The sequence below is a fragment of the Solanum tuberosum genome, unplaced genomic scaffold (assembly GCF_000226075.1).
Source record: "Solanum tuberosum cultivar DM 1-3 516 R44 unplaced genomic scaffold, SolTub_3.0 scf00092, whole genome shotgun sequence".
Lineage (NCBI taxonomy): Eukaryota > Viridiplantae > Streptophyta > Magnoliopsida > Solanales > Solanaceae > Solanum > Solanum tuberosum.
This window is the reverse complement of record NW_006239019.1, coordinates 525,514-537,626: the sequence shown is the minus strand read 5'-3', so window position 1 is coordinate 537,626 and position 12,113 is coordinate 525,514. Positions and strand designations below refer to the sequence as shown.

General features: G+C 35.5%; 1 protein-coding gene across 1 annotated transcript; it reads left to right on the top strand.

Moving 5' to 3' along the window:
- The first annotated feature begins 2,761 nt into the window (after nt 1-2,761).
- LOC102599588 (vacuolar protein sorting-associated protein 36) lies at nt 2,762-12,053 on the top strand. The gene is made up of 9 exons (XM_006347647.2): nt 2,762-3,465; nt 4,374-4,577; nt 8,193-8,286; nt 8,547-8,604; nt 8,763-8,832; nt 9,937-10,072; nt 10,143-10,227; nt 11,261-11,314; nt 11,429-12,053. Exons 1-9 carry the CDS (start codon nt 2,848-2,850, stop codon nt 11,430-11,432), a joined length of 1,323 nt encoding a protein of 440 aa, XP_006347709.1. The 5' UTR covers nt 2,762-2,847; the 3' UTR covers nt 11,433-12,053.
- Nucleotides 12,054-12,113: the final 60 nt, after the last annotated feature.

The window sequence follows — 12,113 nt, the reverse complement described above, 5'->3', positions numbered from 1 at the left end:
AAATTGGAAAACATTTTCCGGAAATTGTTTTCCTTCATACCAAACACACCCCAAATGTCATGAAAGTAAGGAAAATAAAGGCAATGATAATTTTTTATTAAAGAATATGAATAAATGATGGAGTAGTAATTGACATATTTATTTTTGTACAATAATAAGAAATATATAAACAAAAAAATTATCAAGAAAATGAGAAAAAAGATAAATATGATTCTTGCCAAAAAAAAAAGTTGTCATATCACTTTTCTTCTAGATATTTTATATGTTGGTAAAGAAAGTAGATTGAGAGAGACTAAAAGTTTTACTAAATTATTTTTATCCTAAACAAATACTTTTACATTTTGAGTTCGGACTCAACAAATCATAATAGTGATATCTAAAAATCTCAAAACTTGAAAACTTCTAACAATAATAATAACAAAAATTAAAATATGAAGATTGCAAAGTTACATATCAATAATCATTTTTTCTATGAATTAAATTGTATCTTGAAAATTACAAATCAACTTTACATTCTCATGTTCTATCATTATAATTAATAAAAATTGATCCACATAACTACAAAATTATCTACACACATTCTTGAGTAGCATACATGTATATGTTAACTCCCTTTTCTATTTTTATTTTCAAAAATATCTTGACTTGAAAACACGATAAGTTAACCTTACAACAACAACAATAAAAAATACATAAAAATAAAGTTAACTAATCAAGTAAAAACTTTAAAGAATATTCAATTATGAGTTGAAGAGGAAAGAAGGACCATGTTCCAAACATAAAATAATTCAATTCTCCAAAACCTACAAAGAGAAGAAGAGAGTAAAAATAATCAGATTCTTTAGAAACTACAAAAATAAGTTTTTTTTAAAAAAAAGAATCTTAACAAACCACAAAGAGAAAAAAATCACATCATTTTCTAAAAAAAATTCATGATTTGTATCATCTAGAATCTAAAAAAATAATATTAAATATATAATTAAATAGAAAAAAGTGACAATTATAAGTATTAGACTGTCAAAACCAAACTATGCAAGGATGTCTAACATTAATATTCTCTAGAAACTACAAAGAGAAAAAAAAACAAATTATTTTTTTTCCAAAAAACCTCATGATTCGTATAATCAAGAATAAAAAAACTAAATATATCATTAAAGTAGAAAAAAATGATAATTATATTATGTATGTCCAAACATTTTACCGCATAAAATTCAACTATGTAAAACATTCTTCATTATACATATCTCTCCTGCAAAATCAGATCAAAGAAGACAAAAAAATGACCAAACAAAGAAACACAAGATGAAGAATAAGAAAAATCAAAATAAAATAATCATCATACACGTCTCAAGCTAAGTTTTTATAAGTGTCATTTTAAGGAGTTATAAATTTGTATATTAAATAATATGAAGGTTATGAATATGAAAGGTTAGGAGTTATAGATATTACTAAATTAATTAAGATTTATATTTATGTAATTGAAGAGGTATGAATTTAGAAGATGATTTTATAAAATGAAATAATTGAGAAAAAATAAAAGAAAGAAGGCAAAAAAACCAGAAAAAGGATAGATAAGATCATTGGCTATTGAGAGGTGCCACATCACTTTTTTTAAATCTAGCTTTATATATATATATATATGATATGATATGATTTATCTTATGCTAAAATAAGTGTTCGGAAAATAAATCTCCTTACTAATTTGAAAAATCAATTAATAATATTTATATACATATGGTAGGTGTATCATTCAAATGGAAAAAAAAAAGATTTTTAAGAGAAAAATATACATGTTAATTAAAATGGATTATCACGAAGTAGATAAAGAGAAAACTGAGAATTGTGGATTTGAAAAATAAAGTTTTTCAAAATTAAAGCAAATGTTGTAATCAATAATCCTCAATTATTATAAAGTCTATATAAGATACAAAAAAAATAAAAATATCAAATAATAAAATAAATAAAAAAGTCAAATGATTTTTCATACTCCCTCTAATTCATATTAATTGAATTTTTTAATTTTGTTCGTTGTTTAAAATAGTTGAATTGTTCAAAGTTCAATATGGATGTTTGAATTTTTTTCCAAATTTGTCCTTTCCTTTATGAAGTTTGATATTTTCTGTAAGATATATTACCTTACTTACAAAGTTATATCCATCATTTCACGAAGGACAACAGTGGAAAGTATCATTTAAATTATGTCCTTAAATATTTTTCTTAATAAGTATGCATTGATTCACAAATTCAATTAATATAAAATAGAGAGAATATTAAATAAGAGTTGTTTATTTTTCTTCCCTTAACTCGAAGATAGTATTTAGTAAATTGAATTTAGGGAATTATCAGGCACGAAGCAAATTCCTACTCCTGTCCAATAATAGTTGTCTATTATACGATTTTGAAATATTTAATATAATATTTGTTCACTTTATAAAATCAATGAATAATTTTACATTTAGTTTCTAATTTGCCCTTATCATTAATTATAGTAATTTATTTATTACATTTTTCAAAATATTATATTTATTATATTCAAAAGGTGATATAATAAAATTATTTTCCATTCATTAACTTAAAAATTTGAGGTAGCCTACCAATGAAACTACTAACTTGTTCCACTTAATTTAGTTATTGAATGGCATCATCATCCATTTTTAACACAATAATTGCCATTATAATTTTAAGTTATGATTATTGTAAAGAAACTGCAAATTTCAACTTATTAGAACAAAACAAAAAAACATTTATCTAAAAATATTTTTTATTAGTAGTAAATTTGATCTGTGAAGTCAATTTATAGTTTATTCAGTTTGTCTTCGGAGTATTACTTCCCAAAAATTTGCCAGTATGGCCGGAAATTGGCTACCGGCGGCACAGCTCACCGGGAGTGGGCGGCCGGTTCTTCAACCAGGTGAAGTAGAGTGCAGCCTTCTCTCCTCCGTAGACCTCTTTTCTGAAGAAACCCCCAGTTTCCCAAACCTAAAAGCCGGCCTCGTTATTCTCACAACTCACCGTCTTATCTGGGTCCAAGAATCCACCACCTCCCCTACTGCCATTTTCATCCCTCTTTCAGCCATCACCCACATCTTCTCCCTCAAAAAAACCATCAAGTCAATGTTCGCTAGCCCAAGATTCCGATTTCAGGCGTCACTTGGTGAAAAGGGCACGAAAGGGGTCGTGGTGATTACTTTGATTCTCAGGGGGAAATCGGATATTGACTCTTTCGTGGAGAAGTTTTGGGAAGCATGGAGAAAGAAGGCTTGGGAAGATGGGATGAAATCTGGGTCGGAGGCTTCGGGTTCTGTGTTGGGGTCAGGGTCGGGTCATGGGTCGGGTGGTGATGGAGGATTGGCGGTGAGGATGCCGGTTGTTGGGGTAGCTGGGATATTGAGGAAAGAGCAGGAAATGTGGGAGAATACTGATAAGAGCTTGCAGGAAGCTTTTCAGGATTTGAACGCTCTCATGGTATGGTAAAGTTTAAGTCTTTTATCTCTTTGGTTATTTTATGTGTAGACTAATAAATTTGGTGGATATGTAAAGAATAGGTGCAATAAGCGTTCATATTAGCTTTAGAATGTGCTTGTCTTGGCACCCAAGCGTGTGGTCTAGTGGTCAATGACTTGGTTTGAGAACCATGAGGTCTCAGGTTTAAATCCCAACATTCAGAAAAAACACTAGGTAATTTCTTCTCATCTGTCATAGCATGGTATTGATGGACAAAGTTACTTGTTGTTGTTGCCTTGTTGGTATCCCCGGAATTAGTTGAGGTGCACAAAAACTGACCCGGACACTGCGGTTATTAAAAAATGTTCTTTTCTTGACACAAAAGATCTTTTTTTTTTTTGGGTTGATAGGTAAAGCCTGAAGGAACTTCTTGTGTTTGCATATCGGAACATATGCAATTGAGTTTCTGAAATGAAGTGTGCAAGAGTTCAATTATAGCAATGTAGCGACTAAGATTTCTTTGGAAGTGGGAACATATACAGTGGAATTTATCCATAAGCAAAGAAAGATTAGGATACTGTGGATGTTCTTGAATTCATGTCAGAGTGTACTTCATGTTAAGTAATTGACGTTGATGACAAAATCAAAGAGGAAGAAAGTTTGAGAGAACTTGCCAGTCTAATGATTGAACGCACTAAGTTCTTATAGTAACACTCAGATATTAGGGTTACATGTATAACTGAATACTATAATTCTTACTTAACAGTCGGCTTATCGATTTTAATACTATATTTATTTTGTTTTGGCTAAGTGAAAATTCTAGGAGTTCTCGCAACTCTTATGTATGCAAATCGGTCTGTTTGGTTGATAACTTAAGTGTGCTATCTGCATCTGTCTCTACTATCAGTTGATATAATTCTCATATACAGAATAAAGCTAAAGAAATGGTGATTCTAGCAGAGAGAATGAGATCAAAGCTTCTCTCTGGCTCAACTAGTCAGGCCACTGGCACAAATGATGAGGAAATTGGAACCAAAGAAGAGATGCAAGAATTGCTATTAAGTGTTGGTATTGTGTCTCCTGTTACTAAAGAATCTGCTGGTGCGTTGTATCATCAACAGTTATCTCGGCAGGTATTTTATCCTGGTAGCTGTGTTAGTGATTGTATCCATTTTTATGAGCTAGTCTTGATTATAATCGCAGCTAAAGTTAGATGGAAATGTTCGCAATTACATATGAAATGTTGTCTTTGCCTTTTGACTTCGATAACAACATGTTGCTACTAGATGATTTAATTGAAAAGTCCCGGCTGCCCATGGCTTATTAATTCCCATTTGCTGTTAAACACCTTTGGTATCTTTTTTTGAGATTGGTAACTGTTTCTATTTCTTTAAATCAGTACAACCCATGTACTGAAAACCATATTTACATAATGAACTCTAAAAGCACTGTCCTATCCCTATAATGAGTCTAAAACATCAATGATAGAGACAGTGTCATTAGAGTAGATCTTATTACACCAAAAACACAAAGTTAGAATACAATTCAATTTTACTTTCTGCATATTACTCTCCTTATTCTCAAAAACTCTAAGATTTCTCTCTTTCCAGACGGTCCACCAAATAGTAGCAGGAATGATTCTCCAGTTGCTTCTGTCTTTGCTTGTAATCCCTGCTTACTTCCCAACCTGTATAAGGCCTATGCAATTCTACCAGGCATGACCCATGAGACGTTTTTGAGCCTTAGGAATAGACTCCACAATTGGCCAGTGACCTTGCACTGGATGAACAAATGATTGATTGTTTCTGCAGTTTCCCCACAAAAAAAAACATCTTGAACACAGTGTAATCCCCCTCTTCATCAAATTCTCCTGTGTCAACACAACTTCCTTAGCCAGTAACCACACAAACAAGCCACTTTGTGTGGGATCTTGGCCTTCCAAATGTGTTTCCAGGGCCATTTGGATGCCTGCATAATTGGGTGGTTCAACTTCCTATATGCTGTACTTACTTTAAAAGTCCCAGTACTGTTCCCCAACCACTGTAATCTGTCCTTCCCTGTCTCCAAGCCACTAAATTGTTCAATGACGCTGAAGAATTCTGTAACTCTTGGAATTTCCCAATAATTGAGGTGCCTTCTAATATAATATTCCACCCATGAGGTGTCCATAGTTCAGCTATTGTACTTTGTTGCTGAAGCACCAGAGTATGTATGTCCGGGAAAAGTGTCTCCAGATTTCCTACTTCATGCCAATCCTCCTTCCAGTATCTAGTTTTAGCACCATCTACCACTTTAATCTTGGTGTTTGGTTTGAATTCATCCCATAGTGATCGGATGGATTTCCATAAACTAACACCATAGGGAGTGGTAACTTCCTTTGTCATCCAATTGTCACTTTCTTCATATTTTGCTTTTATGACTGAACCCCATAAATATTCTGATCATCGTTGGAATACCTCCAAAGCCACTTCATTCTCAATGCATTGCTTTGATTCTTAAGGTTCTTGATCCCTAAACCCCCAACTCTCTTATCATTGATCACTTTTTTCCATTTGACTAAGCGGTACCCCTTCCTTTCCTTGTTTCCTTGACACAAAAACTTTCTCCTGATGCTATCCAACCTATTAATGACACCTGGAGGAATAGGAAATAAAGACATCATATATGTTGGAAGTGCATCAAGCACAGAGTTGATCAAAGTCAGTCTTCCTCCAAGTGAGAGGTACTGAGACTTCCACCTTGCTAGTTTCATCTCACACTTCTCAATCACCCATTCCAAATTTCCAAAGACTTGGATTTGGCCCCTAAAGGCATACCCAAATAAGTAGTTGGAAGAGCACCCACTTCACCACCAAGAATTAACTTCAAATTTCCCATATTTGGCACTTCATTAACTGGACACAAGAAGCTTTTTCTCCAGTTAACTTGAAGTCCAGACATTCCTTCAAACAAGACTAGAATTAGTCTCAAAATTTTGAGGTGGTTCTCTTCAGCATCACATAATATCAGGGTATCATCTGCAGATTGTAGATGAGTTATCCTTAGGCTTTCCCTTCCGGCTCTAGCTACTTCAAAACCTCTTAGCCATCCTTCTCTGTTTGCATTCATAATCATATTGTTGAGTCCCTCCATGACTAATAAGTAAAGGAAAGGTGATAAGGGATCACCTTGCCTTAAGCCCCTTTGTGAACTAACAAACCCTGATGGACAACCATTTTTCAACTCTGAGAAGCTTACTGAAGATATGCAGAATTTAATCCATTGTCTCCATTTGAGACCAAAACCCATCTTCTCTAGCATACCCATAGAAAATCCCAGTTGACATGGTCATATGCTTTCTCAATATCTAATTTGCATAAGATGCCTGGTTTTTCAAACTTGACCTGGAATCTATAGCTTCATTAGCTATTAGAACAGCATCCATGATCTGCCTCCCCTTGATAAAAGCTAGCTGTTGTGAATTAACAAGTTTGGACATCACTCGTTTTAGCCTTTCAGTGAGCACTTTTGAGAGAATTTTATAGGTGTGCTTCCTATCAAACTGATAGGTCTAAAGTCCCTTAGTTCTTTAGCACCCTTGTTCTTTGGAATCAGGGCTATGAAGGTAGCATTAAAGCTTCTTTCAAACCTCCCTTGGTCATAGAAATGCTGAAAGGTCTTCATGATATCACCCAACACCTTTGGTATCTTTCATTTTGCTGGATCTGTAAACCAGTGATTTTATCTGAGGAGAGCCAAGCAATAGTTTTAAAAAACAAACAAAAGAACAACAAAAAGACTTTTAGGTGCAACAGATCTTCCCTATCAGCCTCACAGATTACAGATATCAATCTTAATCGTAATTCAGGCCATGTAAGACTATAACTTACTCGACGGAGTTGCTGCAAATTTCAAAGTTGACCATGAGAATGTTAAGCAAGTAGCCACCAAAGAAAACTTATTTTGACTCTTAATAATATAAAGAGCCAATCAAGAGTATATAAAAAGTTTATACTTTCTAATGTGTTGATATAGAATGTAATTTGGCACGAGCGAGACATTACAACTTCTACCATTCCTCGCCCTAAAAGTAGTCTTTTGTTGTTCCTTTCTGATAAGTCACAAAAAGGTTTAATACGTGAACTCTTAGGTCCAAGATCTTACATGCAAAGTCAAGCCAGTCATCTGTACATATGGGGGTAATGTGTGAGGACCCAAAAAGGTATACAGAAAATATGAATCCTAAGTATCTGGCGAAAAGAGTTTTTGCTCGCCTCAGAACCCCTTAAATTTCTCTCCCTCCTAACCACCCACATGACTACAGATAAAAACCGACATACCGAATCTACCTGTTAAACATTGGTGGTTAATGAGATGGGTGGACTCCTTATAAGGCTTGGGCAATCCTTCTCCCTTTGAGCTAACTTTTGGGGTGTGAGTTAGGCCTAAAACCTAATTTCACACGGTATCAGAGCAGGGCCCATCTCATCCAATGTTGGGGCCCCCCATAAAAAAAATCAAAATTGCCCCAAAATAAAAAATTGCCCACGCACCAGATGCTAAGCACTGGGCATGAGGTGGGTGTTAAAGAATGACAAAAGTCCCACATTGGTGATTAATGAGATGTGTTGACTCTTTATAAGGCTTGGGCAATTCTCCTTCCTTTGAGCTAGCTTTTGGGGTGTGAGTTAGGCCTAAGATCTAATTTCACACTACCAAAAGAGGTAATTCAGTAATATGCAAAAATAACAATTTGTTTGTGTACTTAGTTGGCAGATTTTGCGAAAATTCCACTGGAGAGAGCTGGAGGAATGATTAATTTCATTGACATCTATTGCCTTTTCAACCGGGCTCGTGGAACAGGTCATCTTGTAATTTTTTTAGTTTTTCTTTTCTTATTGACTATTAAATCCTCACTACCTCTAGGAGGTAGGGGTAAGGTCTATGTACACCTACCCTCCCCAGACCCCACATGTGGGATTGTGGGATTACACTGGGTATGTTGTTGTATTGACTATTAAATCGTCAACTCAAAGTCTGTCACTTTAGTTTCTCAATAATTTCTTCATTATTTTGGCAGTGTCATTACAGGCTGTTATAACTTTTTTATTGTGATTTTACAGAATTGATCTCACCTGACGATTTGCTGCGTGCGTGTTCTCTCTGGGAGAAGTTTGACGTGTATGCGTCCCTTTTTCCTCTACACATACACATATACATATTTGCATCTTTGTTCATCCTTGAACTAGTTCTCAACTATAGAGTATATGTAACTTGGGGTTCATTTCAACTACTTCCATGCCTAAACAGAAAAAGGAAATAACACTTCACTTTTACAGACCAGTTATGCTTCGGACGTTTGATAGTGGTGTCATGGTCATCCAGAGCAAAAGCCACAGTGATGTTGAGGTAAAATATTTATATTGGCTTCACTGTTTGAGCATCTCCTTCTGCCAATACAATTCTTGCTTTTTCGGGTCTTCCCTAATCTCTCTGATTGCATCCTATATTGCGTTTCTTGAACTTATTGTAAGGGTCTGTAGTCTTCTAAGTAATTCTTCGCCTTGATATTGTCCTCCTCCTTTATATTGGGGTCAAACCAAGTTCTTGTGGTTATATCTGTCATCAATTATTCTCTCAAGTAGCAGATGTCTGGTGGTAGTCGAGATACAACTCATTCAATAGTTAATCATAGGCAAAGTAGAATTCCTATAAAAGTTATTGCTGAAGAAGACCATAATTGAATAGGTAAACAAGTCTAATGTACTGTATTAGACTGAGTCGGTGTTGAGAGTGTTGAGTTATATAATACTAAACAAAGGGGTATAATGGGATTTTGTGAGGTATTTATAGGTTTTGGGCCACTCTATGCATTGCTCTAAGGTTATAGGTTTGATACTAAGATTTTTGGTTCTTTCACATGGTATCAAAGACAACAATCTAAATAGAGATATAAGTTGCTTTTTCCAACCGATAGGCAGCCTCTAAATGGCTGTCTTCCAGGCCAAAATCTTTCCTTCTGTTCATAAGTTAACAACTCTTGTCCTTTTTGGTGACCATTCCAGCAGCAACACTTTAATTTTTAAGTATCTGCTCCGCTTGATGATGCCTCCTTCCCTGACTGTTCTGCGGCACCAACCTTTCCTCAGTGATCATTCTTACAGCACTGTTTCATCAGGCCACTATTCTGGCCGTTTTGGGAACTTATCCCAGAACTTTTTCTCTTCTTTCTTTGTGGTATCATAGTCAACCTTCAAAAAATTCGCCTCACTTATGGCATACTGAGATCCTAGGTGATGACGGCTTGTTCATACCTTAAAAGACTCCTCAACGAATTCCAAGAGTACCTTTCCTTAACATAACCATGAGAGCAGCTAAATTTGAAGCAAAAAAAAGACTTTTCAATAGTCAATTGAAGTTTGAAATCTGCCCTTCTCCATTCCTGTTAAATAGATCTGGTGTATAATATACTTTGTATATCCTTAATACCCACAATTCTGCTATCAACTGCAGGTATTTACTAGAATTAGATCTATGGTTACTACACCTGATGCTTTACGATCAGGAGTCACTGCTAGTGATGCTGCAATGACTCTGGGAATTGCTCCAGCAATGGCTAAAGAGCACCTTCTCGCAGCTGAAGGCAAAGGTATATTCTGCAGATTCTAATATTTTTAACACATAGAAAGTGGTGCTTAAGTTGTGATCATATTTTGCAGGACTTCTATGCAGAGATGTTAGTCCAGATGGATTCCGCTTTTTCGTCAATTTGTTGCAAGAAGTTGATGCTGATGATATATTCTTGTAAGTGACTTGCAGATGCAAATTCTTCCAGCCGACACATATAATGTTGGCGATGTGGTTAGGACTTTGTTTAGAGCTACCCTTATTTGCTTTATATATGAATGGGACTGCTCACTGATCAAGATTTTGCTTAAGCTTTTTGTTCATTTTCTGGGCATCAAAAGACTTTGGCGACCACTATGAGATTCCCTCTAACAGATTAAGCTTTTGATGAGACTGTCAAATGATTCAACAATGTCCAATAAGGTCTGATTGTTATAGTAACTAATGTGGCATGAAGAGAAGCTATTGGTTGTCTAAAGTGTGTTCTAAAATTGGGTTACATGGTAGAGATATCCGGGTCGAAGTGGGAGTGGCCTCTGTTGTAGACAAGTTGAGGGAAGAGAGATTGGTGGTTTGGACATGTGAAAAGGAGATGTGTGGATGCCCCAATGAGGAGGTGTGAAAGGTTGGATATAGTGGGGTCAAGGAGAGGCAGAGGTAGGCTGAAAAAATATTTGGGGGAGGTGATTAGGCATGATATGTCGCATCTTCAGCTTATTGAGAACATGAACTTAGATAGGGGGTATGGAGGTCGGGGGTAAGGGTAGAATGTTAGTAGGTAGTTAAGAGTTGTCCTATTACTAGCTTATTGATTTGATTTGGTGGTAGTATAGCGCACCGTGTCAGTTGCAGTATTAATGTAGTCTTTGGCTTTTGGTATGTGATATCATCTGCGGTTTACTTTGTTTAGGTGATCACACTTTGTTGTTGTTACGGTTCCTTGCATATATGCGCCGCACTACTTTGCTATTAGTTGTCATGTTTCTCCCCACCATCTTTTTTCGTTTTATTACTGCTGTGATTTGCTTGAGCCGAGGGTCTTTCAGGAACCGCTTCTCTACCTCTGAGAGGTACTGGTAAGGACTGCGTACACTCGACCCTCCCTAAACCCAACTTTGTGGTATTTCACTGGGTTTGTTGTTGTTGTTGTGCTCTACTAATCTGTGAATAGTTGAGTAAGTTGTGATAATCCTAGATTGATCTATTGCAGAGTGAAAGATTATGGAATCTATCAGACATGGATCAAAGTTATCTCTGCTGCCAGGTTTTCTACTTGTAACTTCAGCATTTGGTTTTCTAATCAGTAATGAGTACAGCAATATAAAATGATGTTTCAACTTCTCACTTTTTCCTTTTTAAAATTTTGATAATTTCCCAGGTGAAATAGAAGAAGCGTGATAAATAGCTTCATGCATCAGCACGCTCTTTCAGGGCTAATTTGTTGCTTTAGGTGCCTCGTAGAAATTTATTTATGAAGCTTGAACGGGAGAGCGGAGATGGGATGAATAGGTGAAAAGATAAGTGCCTCTCCCACCCCGACTTGAAGAGAGCCAGAAGGGGATATCAGAAGGTTAGGCTTGCCTAGGTTTTGCATGTTTGGGTACTTGGAGCACAGGAATCGAGTTGAAATTACATAATTCAGCTTGATAAGGACAGAGAAGTCTACATCATGCAGGCATTACAAGGTAACACAATCTATGGTGGTACCTGATTCTAGTTCCTTAACAAAGAAATGAAGAGTTGATTTATTCTGAATTATGGTTTTGTAAGCACAGGAACATTCTCTCATGTTACAGTTTTCCATGCAAGGCACAAAAATTTGTTACTTGTACATTTGGTAATTGAATGCACAAAGAGTTCACTGTAACCAACTAGATTTGTTTAATTGCTTCCCTAAGTTTCCTCTCTAGAGTCTAGTGTATGATACAGTATCTACTCGTGGATTTGGTGTACGATATCTTCTAATAACATTTGCGATTGTCAAGGATGACAAAAGGTTCAATGGTGCATGGAGATATCTGTTAATTTGAGGATGACAATGTGTTGTTTTTTTTGCTGGCAAC